This window comes from Schistocerca nitens, chromosome 8 (genome assembly GCF_023898315.1).
Source record: "Schistocerca nitens isolate TAMUIC-IGC-003100 chromosome 8, iqSchNite1.1, whole genome shotgun sequence".
Taxonomy (NCBI): Eukaryota; Metazoa; Arthropoda; class Insecta; order Orthoptera; family Acrididae; genus Schistocerca; species Schistocerca nitens.
Window position 1 is genome coordinate 26,638,288 of NC_064621.1, and position 19,319 is coordinate 26,657,606.

At 40.2% G+C, this 19,319-nt stretch overlaps 1 protein-coding gene across 3 annotated transcripts in view; it reads left to right on the forward strand.

Moving 5' to 3' along the window:
• Positions 1 to 18,999, forward strand: part of LOC126198524 (1-phosphatidylinositol 4,5-bisphosphate phosphodiesterase-like) — a 590,920-nt gene extending 571,921 nt beyond the window's left edge. For all 3 annotated transcript variants that reach the window (XM_049934913.1, XM_049934915.1, XM_049934914.1), the window contains exons 22-23: positions 4,160 to 4,403; positions 16,663 to 18,999. In XM_049934913.1, coding sequence (XP_049790870.1) covers positions 4,160 to 4,403; positions 16,663 to 16,731 — 313 coding nt within the window. In that variant the 3' untranslated portion in view covers positions 16,732 to 18,999. The remainder of the gene's footprint in view (positions 1 to 4,159; positions 4,404 to 16,662) is intronic.
• The last annotated feature ends 320 nt before the right edge of the window (positions 19,000 to 19,319 follow it).

A 19,319-nucleotide genomic window follows, 5' to 3' on the forward strand; every position in this document is an offset into this window, starting at 1 on the left:
AGTTATATGCACTAACACAAATTGACTTTCTACTTGAGCAAACCACAGCATGGGATTCTGTTGCCAAAACGGTGGTGGTTTTACTGTCACACGATTAATTACTGCACCAGTAGACACTTCTGTAGTTGGTAGTGGGTCTGCCATCGTGAGTTACGGCAAAATGGAACACGGAAGATGCGTGACGCGGCTGACACGGATGTTGTATTTAAGGTGACATGGCATGATACGGACCGTTAGTGATAATTGAATTTCACGTTAGTTACCATCGGACATCACGTTGGGGTCGCCAGTGTTGTGGGACAAGTTGTATTTACTTAATTGCAACATAAAAACACACTGTAACTCATACGACTCCTTTACTAGAAAATTAAGCAACAGAACAGCATAAAAACAAATGAGGAAACACAAATCAGAGACTGTGCCAGAGATAATAATTACAAATGACAATCACTAGCACACTGCATGTAACACTGCACTTCACACCCATGTAGAATGCAGCACAGTGATAGAACACATGACTGATTTCTCAGGTAGCCACACGTTTGATAGGAAAGGTGATGCTTGTGACTGGACTGGAGTAGGTGGTGGTGGGCGGATGTATGGGACAGATCTTGCATCTAGGTCTATTACAGGGATATGAACCATGAGGCTAGGGGTTAAGAGCAGGGGTTGTGTAGGAATGGGTAAGGATATTGTGTGGGTTTTGTGGGTGGCAGAATACCACTGTGGGAGGGATGGGAAGGATAGTAGATAGGGCATTCCCTGTTTCAGGGCATGACGAGAGGTATTCGAAACCCTGTTGGAGAATGTGATTCAGCTGCTCCAGTTGTGGGTGGTACTGAGTCACGATGGGAATGCTCCTTTGTGGCCAGACAGTGGGAGTGGTGGGTGACTGGAGAGATGAGGCAAAGGAGATGTGTTTTTGTACAAGGTTAGGGAGGGTAATTACAGCTTGTGAAGGCCTCAGTGAGACACTTGTCATATTTCGAGAGGGACTGCTCATCACTATAGATGCGACAGACACAGATACTAGGCTGTATGAAAGGGACTTCTTGGTATGGAATGGGTGGCAGCTGTCAAAGTGGAGGTATTGCTGGTGGTTTGTAGGTTTGCTATGGATGGAGATACTGTTGTAGCCATCACTGAGGTGGAGGTCAACATCGAGGAAGGTGGCTTGTTGGGCTGAGGAGGACCAAGTGAAGTGAATGGGGGAGAAGATGTTAAGGTTATATATCAGTACCAGATCATGAAGATGCCATCAGTGAATCTGAACCAGGTGAGGGGTTTGGGATTGGGATTCTGGGTGGTTAGAAAGAATTCCTCTAGATGGCCCATGAATAGGTGGCATAGGATGGTGCCATGCTTGTACCCATAGCAATATGCTGGATTTGTTTGTAGGTGATGCCTTTAGAGGAGAAGTAATCGTGGATGAGGATATAGTTGGTCAGGGTGACTAGGAAGGGGGTTATAGATTTGGAATCCATCAGGCATTGTGAAAGGTAGTGTTTAATAGTGGTAAAGCCATGGGCATTGGTGTTGTTCGTGATATGGCATCAACAGTGACAAGTATGGCACCATGTGGTAAAGGAACAGAAACTGTGGAGAGTCGGTGAAGGAAATGGTGGGTACCTTTTGATAAAGGAGGGTAGGGCGGGTAATAGGCTGGAGGTGTTGGTCTATGAGAGCAGATTCTCTCATTATGGCACAGTAACTGGTCACAATGAGGTGTCTTGGGTGGTTGGGTTTATGGATGTAGAAGGTATGAGTGTGGGGGGGTGGCAGGAGTGAGGAGAGTTATGGACTCTGGGGAGGGTGAGGACACTGATGGACAATAGGGAATGCTACTGGGATGGGCGTAAGGATATGAGGAGAGACTGGAGAGCACTCAAGGTCCCGTGCTATTTACACTAGATTACATAACATGCTGTAACATCTCCAAGGCCAATGCTCGCAGAATTTATGACACGGATTTTCCACCCACACCACCCTCTAACCAAACCACCTTAGTACATTTGTCAGCAGGTACACTATGTTATCAGTGTACTGTGTTGAGAACCATGGGACCCAAAGAACCTATGGGCCTAGAAAAAAGGAAAACAATTTATTTCTTGGCTTTTGGAAAGACCAGTGTGTAGTTTTATTAACCTTTATTTTTCAATTTCAGTAATAAAATGTTACATTACCAATAATCTTAATAGTTTTACAGTTTAAATCACCTGTAAACCAAATGAAAACTCCCTCAGTCTCACTTGTCTTATAATGATTCCTGGTCCTCAAAATCAAATGCATACTAGAAACGAGATACGAACGGCCTATATCTTTGTTATATGCCTCTCCAATCTGAAATGTCCAATAAGCAAGACATCATGACTCCTGAAATCATCAAGACCAGCAACTTTTTGAGCATCAGAACAATGTACTTCAGCAGCAGTTACCCAACCATTACCGTGTTTCTCGTCATCAATTTTAATCTCAGTAAAGTTGAAGACACAACCGACAAACAACGATGGCCCTTGCAAAATAACTTGGGCACCAACTTTAGATGATGTAGTCACTAACACATTATCTGTAGCTTTATAAACAGGAGACCCACTCTATGACCTCTGTAATAACGACGACCAGGCATGAATCTGACAGTTGGCAGGAACAGATTTTAGGTGGTGGATTGCAGTTCTTTCTGCGGAAGTAAGGTTTGCTTGCATATTGAGGGAGTCAGGGAATGATCGTGAGACAAGGTTCAAGGTTAAGAAATTCTGAAAAGTTACAGGAGACGATTTTGGGGCAGTGGGGGTGCATGACGTTTGGATGGAGGAGTGAACTGAGTCAGGCATGATTAAACATTGGTCTTTGGTTGACTCTGACTGGTAGGGTTGGTGGAGGAAAACTGTTTCCACTGTAGACACCTGGAGAAGGAGAGAGGGTCTATAACAAGTCCTGCATGACTATAATTTGGGAGTGCGGCAAAAGGTGAGGACTTGGAAGGGACTGATATTTCTGTGGGGCTAAGGCTATTGGAGGAAAGGTTCGTGACTGTGCTGAGCACCCTGTTGCTGAGTACACTGCCCAGCACGATGTTCTTCATATCAATGACTGCTTCAGAGCCTTTGGCATCAGGGTCCTTCCTACCAACACCAGCCTTTCTGAACTGCACAGGTGGGAACTTCCCCTGCAATGTATCCTCCATTCCCGTAACCCTCCTGCCCTCTACCTTTGTCAGTCATTGTTTTTTACTCACCTATCCCATTCCTTGTTTATTTTCCAGCATTACACAGCACTCTTTACCAACCAATGCACCCAGTCTTCTTATTTTTCTCCTTTTCCACTGCTCCTGCCCCCTGCTCTCTGTCTAACCTCCTGATTGCACCTAGCTTCACTTCCCGCTCCCCACCTCATCCCTATATGCTCCCACAATCAGCACTTTCACTTTACCGTCCCCCACCCCTACCCTGCTATCCCTCCCCCTCCTCACCCCTGCCTTCTCCTTAACCCCACCACTCAGTTTACTTCTCCCATCATGCGCTGCTACTCGCAGTCTGGCCTCAGCAGCTAGAGACAGTGGTCGTGTGTGTGTGTGTGTGTGTGTGTGTGTGTGTGTTTGTTTGTCTGTCAGTCTGTTGTCTATTTCTGGTGAAGACTTTTGGCCAAAAAATTACTTGCTGACAGGTATTTTGCTGTATCTATCTGCAATTCAGCATCATATAGTGAGTAGCAACTACTCTTTTCATAGTATTATATTGCCAATACATGATTAAGAATATTCTCAGTGCACTATTGACTATGAGAGGGAGCTTTCTCAGAATAAAAGGTAGGAAAAATACTTATCTGTTGGAGAATACTAGCTAAATGTGGACTAAATGGGGGATAGATGATGCCACCTACAGAAATATCTGTAACAAACACATATCAATACAAAAATGTTTTCAAATATTCAGTTTTAAGCCAGTAACATCCACATTAACAACTACAGATTTATGTAGTTATGGGATTGATTCAAAACATCTTTGCATCTTAGTGATAACACTGGCACAATTAGATCATTTTATTTGTTTATTTATTTATTTTTTTCAATACATCTCAGAAAACTGAACACGGCATCTTACAGATATTCACAGTCATTTCATTCAGCAGCAGTTTGTTGTCATTCGAATATAATTTTCAGGGAACTGAAGAAGATGTACACTCAGCAAGCAAAAATCTCCATCGAAACAATGAGGACAGTCAGCAAGGACAAGTCATTAAAGAAAGGAGAGAGAGAGCGCACACTACGTGAGAAGCAGCAGAACAATACAAGGAAGTTTGTGGAAGAGAGGAATGTGGCTGACATGAGGCAGGACAGGGAGAGGGAGAAGCTGACCCTTAAGCACCAGCAGCAGGCTGCTAACGTCAATGCTGAACTGCAGAATGTGAGTAGCACTGCCATGTTTCGCAGCAACACCTCATGTCAACTGACAAAATTCCTTGTGTTGCAATTACTGAGGTGTGGTAGGCTGTCCTTGCCAAATGACTCAGCTTCCACTGAGCCATCTTGACATGCCTCATGAGCTTCAGTATGCCAGTGCTTTATAACTACTAGCCCAATTCATTTTTGATGTATTTTGCAGCCAAAAACCTTAAAATATTGTGGGTATCCTAACTTGCTTTATGAATGTAATGGTATGTAAGAGAAGCTGTAATATACCCGCATCACAGATGTGTTTTCCATTAGAACACTGTACCTCACAACAAAAAATCAAATTAAATGTCCTTTCCCGCCATTCCAAACATCTGGCAAGCCGTAAATCCACTTATTACTCTGGTTGCTGTTGTGGCCTTCAGTCTGATGTAGCAAGCCTCTTTGTCTCTGAATAACTACTGCCACCTGCATTGATTTGAACCTGCTTACTGTATTCATCCCGTGGTCTCTTTCTGCAATTTTTACCACCGCTTCTGTCTATTATGAAATTAATTATTGTGTGATGCATCAGAAGTGTAATATCTACTGATTGGTTTTTTCATCAGGTTGCGCCATAAATTTGCTTTTTTCCCAGTTCAGTACAGTACCTTCTCATTATTTATTCGATTTACCCATTCAGTCTTCAGCATACTTATTATCATCACATTTCAAAAACTGCTGTTCTATTCTTGCCTGAACTGGTTATTGTCCATGTTTCCCTTCCATATAAGGCTACACTCCAGACAAATATCTTCAGAAAAGGCTTCTTAACACTAAATTAATTTTATATGTATACAGATTCCTCCTCTTCTGAAATGCTTTTCTTGCTGTAGCCAATCAGTATTTTGTATCATATCTACTTATGCCATCATCAGTTATTTTGCTGCCTGAATAGCAAAGCTCCTCTACTTATTTCAGTGTCTTATTTCCTAAACTAGTTCCCTCAGCATCACCTGGTTTACTGTTACTACATTCCATTACCTCTGTTTTACTTTTTTTGATTTTACTTTGCGGCCTCTGGCATAGTTATGAAGTGATAGCAAACCTCAAAGTTTTTATTTCTTCTCCACAAGCTTTTATTTTCTTTCCAAATTTACCGCTGGTTTCCTTTACTGCTTGCTCAATGTACAGATTAGATAACACGTGGGACAGGCTACAATCCTGTCTCACCCTCTTATCATACAGCTTCCCTTTCATATCATTCCACACTTACAGCTACTGTCAGTTTTTTGTACAAGCTGAAAATAACCTTTTGCTCCCTGTATTTCATTCGTACTACCTCCAGAATTTCAAACATTATGGTCCAATCAACATCGTCAAAAGCTTTCTCTAAGTCTCGAAACAATTCAATGTTGGTTCACCTTTCTTCAACCAATCTTCTAGGATAAGTCGTTGGGTCATCATTGCCTCATGCATTCCTACATCTTTGTCTCCAAAAGCAGTCTTCCCCAAAATTGGCTTCTACTAGTTTTTCTGTAAAAAAATTGTACGAATGTTTTGCAAGTGTGACTAACTAAACTGATATTTCGTTATATTCATACCTGTTAGTACCTGTCTTCCTTGGAATCAGAATTATTACATTCTTGTTAAAGTCTGAAGTTATTTCATCTGTCTCATACATCTTGCACAGCTGGAGGAATAGTTTTGTCATTACTGGCACTCCCAAGTATATCAGTAATTCTGAGAGAATATCGACTACTTCCAGGAGTCTTGTTTTGACTTACCTCTTACAGTCTAAGTAGGTCTGTCGAATTCTTGTTGCAATAGTGTATCTTCCATCTCATCTTCATTTACTTTCTCTTTTATTCCTATAAAATTGGTTCTGTACATTCCTTTTGCCCTTCAGGCTTTTCTTTTTAGATACGTACTGACTTGTCATCTGAGTTCTTGAGATTCATAAATGTACTTCTCTTTTCTGCAAAGGTCTCCTTCACTTTTGTATATGCATATTTTATCTTTCCACTTCATGCATTCTTTTACAGTCTTGCATTAGTCCTCTTAACCATTCATGCTTAGTCATTCTGCACTTTCTGTCAATGTCACTTTTCAGATGTCTGTATTCCCTTTCACCTGCTCCATTTGCTGCATTTTTGTTTTCATTTTTTGCAGGTTAATTCAATATCTCCTGTGATATTCAAGGATTTCTATTAAAACTTTTTTCTTAAAAAAAACCTGTATGATCCTCTCCAGCCTTTACTGTTTTATCGTTCAAAGCAACAAAACTCTCAGCAACCTCTCATTGTTACACTTGATCCAGGTGTCATCTCCTTAATTTCCTACCTTATTTCAGTCTCTACAGTTTTAATCTGCAGTGTATTATGGGGAGAGTCCACATCTGCCCCTGGAAATGTCATACAGTTTAGTGTCTGGTTATAAAATCTCTGCCTTACTATTATAGAATCAGCTATTATACAAGCAGCTCTCTTCCATGTATACAACCTTTTTACATGATTCTTCAACCATGTGTCAGCAATGATTAAATTGTGCTGCATGCTAATTTCTAGCACTTAGCTTGCTCTTTCATTCCTTTCCCCCTCCAGTGCATTTTCTTGTACTGCTTTTCTTTCTCTTCCTCAACTATCTGAAAAACTTTTTTTTATCTCATCACTCATTGTTTCATTCTCTTCATCCTCTGCAGTTGGTACATAAACTTACGCTACTATTGTGGGCACTGAACTCATGTCTGTTTGGCTACAAAATGCATTCACTCTGCTGTTGATAGTAGCTTACCCACATTCCTATTTTCTTATTCTGCATTATCCATAATGGATTCTGTATTTATAACCTCGTACTCACTTGACTAGATGTCCTATTCCTCCTGCCACCACACTTTTGTTTATTCCACTTATATTTAACTTCATCTTATCCACTTCCCTTATGAAATTCTCTTACCTACCTATCCAATCAAGGGTTCTAGATTCAATGCTCTGACTCATAGAATCATTTTTATTTTTCATGATGACACCATCTTCCTTAATAGTCCATGTCCAGATATCCAAATGGGAGGCTATTTTATTGCTGGAATACCTCACCCAAGAGCATGCTATCATTATAACCATACAGTAGAGCTACATACACTTGAGGGGAAAATAACGGCTACAGTTTTCCCTTACTCATTCACTTGCAGTACCAGCACAGCAAGGCCAGGATGGATTGCAAGGGCAGATCAGTCAAATCACCTCGGCTGTTGTCTCTGCCACTACTGAAAAGGCTGCTGCCCCTCTTCAGGAACCATCCCTCGATTGTAATTACATCTGTGATACTGCTCTCTGTATCGCTGAGGCGCACAACCCACCACACCTTGGTGAGATCCATGGTTCATGGGTGGTTGGACTGTGCAGTACATTTGAGATTTCAGTGATCTGTCTTGGGTACTTTCTTGGGGGTTACTCTGGGAACCCTGAGAAAGTACCCTAAACAGATAATTGAACTCTGATGTGTACTGCATTATCTGAATGCCAAACACCCTTGTCAGTTTCTGCTAAGGTCTTCATTTATGGTGTAGAGAGGTCCATGATTAAAAAATTCATTGAGAGTCATTAGGGTGCATTTACCGATTTGCTCCACAGTCCTTGCAAGCTACCTCTGTATCGTACAATAAATCTGCCCCCCTGTAGGCAGACCTGACACCACTATAGTCTTAATCTCATGTCACTGATACCACCATAGTCCTAATCTCATGGATACATCACAGAAGGAGCAACTGTGTGGATAAAGTGCTTACTCCTCACTTCTGACCTGATGTTGGTATGGTCATTGCAGACATACATACCACTCTATTTTCTTCTTGCCATCCCTTGCAGAAGTAGTACTAATTGACTGTAGTAAAAGACTTTATGTATGTGGCTAACTACTTGTTGTGTTGATTCTACATCTACATCTATACTATGCAAACCACACTGATGTGCATGGCAGAGATTACTTTGTACTGTACCACTTATTAGGGCTTCTTCTCATTCCATCCACATATGGAGTACAGGAAGGCTGATTGATCCACTGCCTCTATGTGTGCTGTGTAATCAGTCTAATCTTGTCTCCATAATCCCTATGGTATCACTATGTAAGAGGGGGAGGGGGGGTTGAAGAATATCTCTAGATTCAGTTTTGTGAAGCTACAACAAAGCTTATGGCAAGACACACATTTATTCTATAAACATAAAAATCAGCTAGAGTTTTGAAATATTGTAAGTATTACACTTCTAGAAAACTTATTATACATTACAGTAACTGTAATAGTCGATTCAATTCCTGTGTGATGTTTGTGAAACACGATTTTATGAATCGCATTGCAGTTGTCGAAAATCATGTCTGTCTTTAGGGATCCATCAAGAGAATAATAGGTGTTTCTGAACATTCAGCAGTCATATGCAAATTCACCATCCAGTGCATCATCATTCTATTATTCTTCCAAGGTGCTAAGGAAAAATCTGATAATGACCACAATTTTCTGATGCTTCCCTTAAACTATAGATTCACACAATTCTGCCTGGAGTCCCATTACTGGATTTAGTCTTTTGAGGGAGACAGTTTCAAAGTCAAATACATGATTTTTAGTCAATTTACCACAATGGTGCAGACAGAATTATAAGTAGAAGATAACAGGGATTATAGCTTTATAAAGTGTCTTACCTCATCTCCCACAAGCACTGCGCCTTCAGGCCAAGAGTGGCCTACCGGAACCGTCTGGCCGCCATGTCATCCTTAGTGAAGGATGCGGATAGAAGGGGGCGCGTGGGGTCAGCACACCGCTCTCCCGGCTGTTATGATGGTTTTCTTGACCGAAGCCGCTACTATTTGGTCGAGTAGCTCGTCAATTGGCATCACGAGGCTGAGTGCACCATCTCCCACAAGAGAGTGAATATTTAAAGATTGAGGTCTGTAAACATGAGAGGTTATAAGAAGGAAAGGTGGCAGGCAACAAATAAAAGAGTGGAAAATTTTGCTAAAAGGGAGACAAGACATAAGAAAAGAAAGAAAAAACTAATCACTGTGTTTGGCACTGAGGAGTGTCATGCATTGTGTTGACTTGAAAATATGGGTTATAGCTCACTTTCACTCTTTGTTGTCCTCCTTCACTCTGGTGCAAAAGCCTTCAAAAAGCTCCTATCTGACATAGAACAAGACATTGACAATCCCAGTAAATGCAAATGTAAATTAAATCATACATTACTAGCCACCCCTACGAATTATGTATCTAGATTTCGGCATAGAAGATTTCTGTTAACTGTAGAACGAAACAGCAACACAGATTGTAGTAAACAGGTTTATATTCCTTTGGTATTTCTATATAACTGAGGAAGCAGTGGCTTTTCTTAAAGTACTCATTATGTGTTTCTTTTACTTTGTTACATGTTTTTGCTTGAATAAGCCAAAATAGTTTGTTGCACTTTGGGTAGAGTTAGTTTTTAATGAAACTGCAAACAGCTGCTTTACCTTAGCTTGTTCTGCATCTCGGAGGGTTATTTGTGGTGAGAGCTTTTGTCTCTGACAGTGATTCAGATTCCCCACCTAGCACAGATGTGGACTTGTCAGAGGAACTAAGGCTGCAAACAGTGGCTGTGGGCCGCTGTCGTAAGCGAAGCTGCCACCCAGATATGCATGTTATGTGGTGCCTCCCTGTGGCGACTGTTTGCGGCTGAGCGTTTGGCCCAGGCTTGTCACACGCTTCATTGCTTGCCATACTTTGTAGCTGTTTATATCGTGACAGTGCATGGTCAAGTTAACTTAGTTTGTTTCGGGTCTTGAGTGGTTACTCATTTAGAGCTGTTGTGTTGCTGCACTGACTTTGCTATGTTCCAGACTTGTTAGTGCTTCATTCACTCTGTAAACTCAAGTCTATTCTGGACTTACAGGAATGTTGTGTCTGTGTTTCCTTGTGGTTTGGTGTATCCACTGGAGCAAATGATGATAATCAGTTTCTGCCTATGGCATAAAGGATAGAAAAGGATCCATGTAACACAGTGTATGAGTGGATGGATGATACTACAAGTATGGATGCGATGAAGGTGGACAGCAGTAGAACATAAGGACAGAAGGGTGCAGTTTGAGAAGAAGCAATCACAGTGAAACCCCTAATTAACAGTTTCATGCAGTCCAGACTTACAAAACACAAAATTGAGGAAAATGCAGACTTGGTCAAAAAATTGAAATTGGTATTGGATACAAGGTAATCGAGATATATTCTGACATGCTATGGCTACAATTATACATCAAGAGACACATTTTTGAGTGATCTTTCCTTTGTGCTCACTCAGAAAAAAATAAAAAATTTACAAAGATGGTAAATTAAACTGAAAACTGTTAAGTATGGTGAAAGGCATGGGAATCTGATGCGAGGGTGTGAATTTCTGTACACTGTGCAAAATGTAAAAAATAGAAAACATAGGTGCTACAGTTTCGCTTCATGCCTTCCACCAGTGCTGCCAATGTTCATGATCTACAGTGTGGTGCAAAGTATATACGTGAGTAGTGTATATAGTTGTTGCAACTTTATCGTGTCAAATTGAACATGGAAGCCTTTAAAATGTGCAATCTCAAAAACCTTGTTCTATTTCCATGTGATATCTCTGCCATAGCACATTATCTGCACAAAAAGTATATTTTCAGCATGTCACAAAATGCTTTCCACCCTACCTGCACTTCCTCTCTCCACACGTACAGTAAGTGAGCTCAATTTACATGTATTAAGTCCCTTTTACACAATCAACTTTCTTGTTTCAATTGGCTTCACAAGACAAGCACATCTATTGCAGTGCCCTCGTTGTTTTATTCCCATACCGACTCTTGTCTGTTTTGAGTGGATATTTTCATTTACATGCCAGCACCAAATTTGCCCATGTTGTCATACTGTCTGCTGTGCAGTTTGGCATCTGAGTGGTGAAAGTGAGGTCATAAGAGACTTTTCTTTTTCCAAAAAATCGAAATATAGTAAGAAAATGTAGGAACAAACAATAACAATAGAGTTAATGACCCAAGCATAATTCCTTGTGGGAGTTCTTACCAAAAGTCATGTGGTAAATTCTCTACACTCCTGAGAACTGAAAGAATAAGAAAAGTGTCATCTAAACATTTCAGAACATGAACACATACTTCCTCGAGAAAATATACACTTGCAAACACACAGACAACATGTAGAATGCAGTAAATAGTGCCATTTTGCATTATGCTTTGTATCTTGTTTTCTTGCCAAGTGCCAAATAACAACAAAAATTATTTTTCTTGTCCATTAATTCTGACTTTTTCACTGTCAAAATAATTTTCATTAAAGCACTTTTATCTACTTACATTCTTATTTATGCATAGTGTAGGTTTTTTCTCTGTAAAATGTGAATGTTTTTTGCTTCCAGGTATTTGGCTATCCTGTAGGAGAACACTAGTTGGTACGAAGAATATCACAACCTTGTGTTACTTTTCAGTGTGCCATGAAAGCAAAGCAAACAACATAACAAAGATGATGAAGACAAAATCCATTTCTATAATAGGATTGAGCTCGACCAGAATAGGTTATAACTTCTGATGTTAGCAGACGTCACCATAGTCCCTTGTCTATGCACATGCGCAGCTTGTAGCTTACTCAGAAATTTAGAACTCTACACTCGGCACAATCTATAGATCATAGATGTCATAGACACACTTGCGTCACGGTTGGTTGCGGATTCACATGAGGGCATGAAACGTGCACACACTTCGAGTAGTCGATTTTGACCAGAAAGTCACTAGTGTAAAACAGGCTTTAGTGTGGTGTGGTGGCAGTGCTTGCTGTTGGATGACATAAAAAGTCGCCAGCCAGTAAGAGCTTACTAGCCAGAAATGGCCATTGTTTCCTTGATTCAGACCAAGCATATTCTTCGAGACTCATGGTTTAAATTTAAAATGTTGATGATCAGTATTGTTGCCAAATACACTACATCGGAAATACATGCAAAAAGACGATACTGAGTTATGAGTGGCACAAGAAAAGATGGTGGCAGGACCTCTTTGTCATGTATAGGTTCAGTTCGGAAAACTTCACATTGACTGTTCCTTTTTTCCATTCCTGCTGCAACCTAGCTGTAGTTGTATCATAATTGTGCAGTGAAGCTAAATGTTGCTAATTGTGTTGGCAGGGCCAATCTTGGATTACATCAGCATATGGTCTCCCGCATCTCCCCTCTCAGCAGCTGCCTTAGATATTCCCTTAACTCTGCCACCAACTGCAGTGTGACCTGTCTATATCTTGTGCCTCTTATAACTCATTCAGTCAGATCCAATGTCAATAGGAGGAAAACAATGTGACGTCAAGTGAAGTGTCTAGTAAGAACGTAATTTGAGGTAAACCTCACCATGAAGAAAAGTAAAATCAGTGAATTTTTAACTCTGCGCTTATTGATTTTTCACAAGGGCTACAAATTTATGACATAGGATCAGGAAAAATGTAAAATCAGACAAAGTAAAATAGAAGTTCGACTGTAAAGTGAAAATGGTAAAAATAGAAGACAGTTGTTTGGCATAAGTAACTAAATGTGACAAAATTGTTATCAGAATGAGGGTAGAGGGAATGAAAATGTACTGAACAACAGAAATTATCATGGTAAGCTGAGTTCAGGTAGTTTGTAGGAAACAAGCACCAAATTACAGAAGGGGGAACCAACAAAATACATTGTTGTTGTTGTGGTGGTCTTCAGTCCTGAGACTGGTTTGATGCAGCTCTCCATGCTACTCTATCCTGTGCAAGCTTCTTCATCTCCCAGTACCTACTGCAGCCTACATCCTTTTGAATCTGCTTAGTGGATTCATCTCTTGGTGTCCCTCTACGATTTTTACCCTCCACACTGCCCTCCAGTACTAAATTTGTGATCCCTTGATGCCTCAGAACATGTCCTACCAACCGATCCCTTCTTCTAGTCAAGTTGTGCCACAAACTCCTTTTCTCCCCAATTCTATTCAATACCTCCTCATTAGTTATGTCATCTACCCATCTAATCTTCAGCATTCTTCTGTAGCACCACATTTTGAAAGCTTCTATTCTCTTCTTGTCTAAACTATTTATCGTCCATGTTTCACTTCCATACATGGCTACACTCCATACAAATACTTTGAGAATCGACTTCCTGACACTTAAATCAATGCTCGATGTTAACAAATTTCTCTTCTTCAGAAACGCTTTCCTTGCCATTGCCAGTCTACATTTTATATCCTCTCTACTTCAACCATCATCAGTTATTTTGCTCCCCAAATAGCAAAACTCCTTTACTACTTGAAGTGTCTCATTTCCTAATCTGATTCCCTCAGCATCACCCGACTTAATTCGACTACATTCCATTATCCTTGTTTTGCTTTTGTTGATGTTCATCTTATATCCTCCTTTCAAGACACTGTCCATTCCGTTCAACTGCTCTTCCAAGTCCTTTGCTGTCTCTGACAGAATTACAATGTCATCGAGAAACCTCAAAGTTTTTATTTCTTCTCCATGGATTTTAATATCTACTCCGAACTTTTCTTTTGTTTCCTTTACTGCTTGCTCAATATACAGATTGAATAGCATTGGGGAGAGGCTACAACCCTGTCTCACTCCCCTCCCAACCACTGCTTCCCTTTCACGTCCCTCGACTCTTATAACTGCCATCTGCTTTCTGTACAAATTGTAAATAGCCTTTCGCTCCCTGTATTTTACCCCTGCCACCTTCAGAATTTGAAAGAGAGTATTCCAGTTAACGTTGTCAAAAGCTTTCTCTAAGTCTACAAATGCTAGAAATGTAGGTTTGCCTTTCTTTAATCTTTCTTCTAAGATAAGTCGTAGGGTCAGTATTGCCTCACGTGTTTCATCATTTCTACGGAATCCAAACTGATCTTCCCCAAGGTCGGCTTCTACCAGTTTTTCCATTCGTCTGTAAAAAATTCCCATTAGTATTTTGCAGCTGTGACTTATTAAACTGATAGTTTGGTAATTTTCACATCTGTCAACACCTGCTTTCTTTGGGATTGGAATTATTATATTGTTCTTGAAGTCTGAGGGTATTTCGCCTGTCTCGTACATCTTGCTCACCAGATGGTAGAGTTTTGTCAGGACTGGCTCTCCCAAGGCTGTCAGTAGTTCTAATGGAATGTTGTCTACTCCGGGGGCCTTGTTTCGACTCAGGTCTTTCAGTGCTCCGTCAAACTCTTCACGCAGTATCATATCTCCCATTTCATCTTCATCTACATCCTTTTCCATTTCCAAAATATTGTCCTCAAGAACACTGCCCCTGTATAGACCCTCTATATACTCCTTCCACCTTTCTGCTTTCCCTTCTTTGCTTAGAACTGGGTTTCCATCTGAGCTCTTGATATTCATGCAAGTGGTTCTCTTTTCTCCAAAGGGCTCTTTTAATTATCCTGTAGGCAATATCTATCTTACCCCTCATGAGATAAGTCTCTACATCCTTACATTTGTCCTCTAGCCATCCATGCTTAGCCATTTTGCACTTCCTGTTGATCTCATTTTTGAGACGTTTGTATTCCTTTTTGCCTGCTTCACTTACTGCATTTTTGTATTTTCTCCTTTCATCAATGAAATTCAGAATCTCTTCTGTTACCCAAGAATTTCTATTAGCCCTCGTCTTTTTACCTACTTGATCCTCTGCTGCCTTCACTATTTCATTCCTCAAAGCTACCCATTCTTCTTCTACTGTATTTCTTTCCCCCATTCCTGTCAATTGTACTATTATGCTCTCCCTGAAACTCTGTAGAACCTCTGGTTCTTTCAGTTTATCCAGGTCCCATCTCCTTAAATTCCCACCTTTTTGCAGTTTCTTCAGTTTTAATCTATAGTTCATAACCAATAGATTGTGGCCAGAGTCCACATCTGCCCCTGGAAATGTCTTACAATTTAAAACTTGGTTCCTAAATCTCTGTCTTACCATTATATAATCTATCTGAAACCTTCTAGTTTCTCCAGGATTCTTCCATATATACAACCTTCTTTCATGAATCTTGAACCAAGTGTTAGCTATGATTAAATTATGCTGTGTGCAAAATTCTACCAGGCGGCTTCCTCTTTCATTTTTAGCCCCAATCCGTATTCACCTACTACGTTTCCTTCTCTTCATTTTCCTACTGTCGAATTCCATCTCCCTTCACTACGTGAATAATTCCTTTTATCTCATCATACATTTCATCAATTTCTTCATCATCTGCAGAGCTAGTCGGCATATAAACTTGTGCTACTGTAGTAGACTTAGGCTTTGTGTCTATCTTGGCCACAATAATGTCTTCACTATGCTGTTTGTAGTAGCTTACCCACATTCCTATTTTTTTATTCATTTGTAAACCTACTCCTGCATTACCCCTATTTGATTTCGTATTTATAACCCTGTATTCTCCTGACCAAAAGTCTTGTTCCTCCTGCCACCGAACTTCACTAATTCCCACTATATCTAACTTTAACCTATCCATTTCCATTTTTAAATTTTCTAACCTACCTGCCCGATTAAGGGATCTGACATTCCACGCTCTGATCCATAGACGCCAGTTTTCTTTCTCCTGATAACGACGTCCTCTTGAGTAGTCCCCGCCCGGAGATCCGAATGGGGGACTATTTTACCTCCGGAATATTTTACCCAAGAGGACGACATCATCATTTAACCATACAGTAAAGCTGCATGCCCTCGGGAAAAATTACGGCTGTAGTTTCCCCTTGCTTTCAACCGTTTGCAGTACCACAACAGCAAGGCCGTTTTGGTTAGTGTTACACGACCAGATCAGTCAATCATCCAGACTGCTGCCCCTCATCAGGAACCACACATTTGTCTGGCCTCTCAACAGATACCCCTTCATTGTGGTTGCACCTACGGTACGGCTATCTGTGTTGTTGAGGCACACAAGCTTCCCCACCAATGGCAAGGTCCATGGTTCATGGGGGGGGGGGGGGGGGGGGGGGGAGCTATCAGTTTAATAAGTCACATCTGCAAAATACATGCTGTAACATAAGTTCTTGTCAGTAAAGTATGGAGCCATAAAGGCCACAACGGATGTATTGCAAAGTATTCTCTGTGTGTTATGTACTCAATACAGACACCATATTGCTGTGCATTAAGTATACAACAATATTATTTGCATTGTAGCTATTATGCATGTTTTTTATTTTTCCACATTTATTGCATGCTAATAAGATGCTTGTATGAGAAACCGTAAATTTTTTGTAAGTCTTTATCTCATTCCTTGATCATTGAGGTGTGCTCTTATCACTCGTGATATTTTTTCTTTTTTTACAGCTCATTACAATGATAGAAAATGACGAAATTGAGTATGAACTTGGGCCAAAGAAAGAATTCTTTGTATAAAGGACTATTTAAATCTGTATCAGCTGAAGCACCAGTCCAGGTGGCTACAGAAGTGTCACAACCTGCACACTACATTTCCCAGTATTTTTTTGAAATAGTATCTTAGGAGAAACATTTTTTTAAAAAAAGGAAAAGAAAGCTGAAAAAAGTATTGTAGTGTAAAGTAAGATGAATCATAGTCTTTCTGAGATAAGATTAGTGTATGTACACCTGTCTGTGATAAAGTGTAGTTAGAAAGAGCTTTAATTAGGATGTGTCTCAAAGCAAGTTGTGATTCATAATTCAATAGTGCAGAACTGAGCAATGCAAGTCAGTAGAATTTGAGGACCAACCAGCATGAGATATTTACAGTTATGAGTGAACTGTTATTGTAATGTTTCAGAAAGGATATCACAGTTTAAATCCATGCTGCATTTGTTAACTTTGATTTACATTGATATGTGACAACATGAAGTGAAAGAAAAATCAAACAATTTGTCCTACAATGTGAGCACCATTTTCCACACAGCTTACAACCAATTGATAGGCAGATTGTTTCATATCTTTATTAATATGTCTAAACTAATTTATACAATAGCAGCTCCAGTACTATTTCTCAAGTTGATAGACCCTAGTAGGAACAGTGCAAGCTATCATTAATCCATATTCCCAAGTGAAGTTTGTTCCAAGTTGTATCAGAATTCTGCCTCTTACAGATAGAGTCCACCAGAATAACACTGTAGCAAATATGACAATATTCGCAGTACGCACTCCACTGATTGCATCAACACTGGTTTAGGCTGGTCCTGGGCCAGTCTATGTGCCAGAGTCTCACGTGATCCTGTCAGAGGGCATGGATCCATGCCATCTGAGTGGTGGAACCATAGATGTCAGTAACAGTGTTGTGTTTCGTGGTAACATTGGGTGGCCTCACTACAGTTCCTCCTTCCAAAACAGTGACCACCTGAGGAAAAATCAAAGTAGTGCATGGTCTTGAGGAGCAACCACTGGGGAAGGCAGCAGGTCTAGGTCCACAGGCATTGCTGCTGAAGGCCGAGGCAGGACAGGGCCCGATGGGACTGCTCGAGTTGCCACGGGGCTGGAGGATCCACACGGGGTGCCGAAGCAGGTGGCTGCTGACAAGAATGGCAGAGGTGAAGTTAGTTTCAGTGACCCTGCAGATGTCCATGGGCAGAGGCTACAGTGTGCAGTGTGGACCCATCGTGAATGGAAATCACTCTGCAGATCCACGTTCGGTTGTGACAGAACAGATGAGCCCACACCAGGGATGAAGTGTGGCAGTGATTCATCATTTATTTGTTTCATTTTTTTATTTCTGTTTGTTTCCCCAACTGTAGAATGGAATGAAAATGGAAAAGCCATTGCAGAACAAGTAAGGAGCGAATGTCAATCCAACTTCACCTTTTGGAGTCTGTACTAAATGCTTCAGCCTCTGTCATTTGGTGTTGTAATATATCAAAACCTTTTATCTGGTGAGATCCCTGTGTTTCTGATTGTATATATTTGTGTTTAATGAACTTGGCCAAAAACCAGTCATTGTGCCATATTTACTCTAGTCCATTATATGAAAATGATCTCAAAATAGGTATCAGTGATGATTGAACAAATATTTTGCATCAAATGTGCTGAAAATGAACATGTACTGTGTCTTAGTGTTATATTAGCAATATTTTAGTCAAAAGAGAAGGGTCTACTTTGTGCTTAGAAGAAAGGAAAGGAAAGGAGATGCAGAAGTGCAGAATATGAAAAATCTCTCATAGTAATGGTCAGAAGAGAGACATGGTGCATGAAGGAATTCTTACAATATTCTTTCTCCTCATAAAGGATATCTATTTATTTTTTAATTTTTATTTTATTTACTTCTATTTAGTTCCCAGGGCTAGACATTCAGCAACGGTAAATTGTTTGTCTGTGAGCTGTACTCCAGTTGTTTCTGATTTAACATATGGCATGTGAGATACTCCTCCTCTGTCCCAAATATTACTGATATTCACTGTTTACTTTTACTTTAAGAAATGAAATTATGTATGTTAGTATGAATTCCATTGTTTGTTGTATGTGCTGTATAAAATTAATTTATTGTATCTGTTGTAATGGCTCATAGGTTTAAAATGTGTATGTTCCAGTCTCAATGAAAATGCCTGACTCATTGTCAGCGAGAAACTGTAATTCAAGTTGTACATTTTTCTCTAATTATGTATCTGTAGGAGTATTACCATTTCATCGCTCTAGCCAAAATCACATTAAAATTGTTACATTAACTCTAAATATCTCAAATTTTCTGAACCTTTTCCTGCAATTATTTAATACAAGAAAATATGTAAACCTTGTTATTTAATATACCTCCTGGACTCCTGTCGAAGCCAACAGGTAGGAAGCAGACAGACACACACAGTGACAAGGGATGAGGCTTTATATGTTTCACCAACCTGTGGGAGCTGTGGTACTCACAGTGATAAGTATAATGGAAAGTGCACTTTAACTAGATATGCATTACAGAAACTGGAAAATATGTAGCTTTAGTTGCAGGAGGAACTCTGTAATGTCCCATCAAAGTGAATGACAGATTATTTGCTGTTATTCAACAG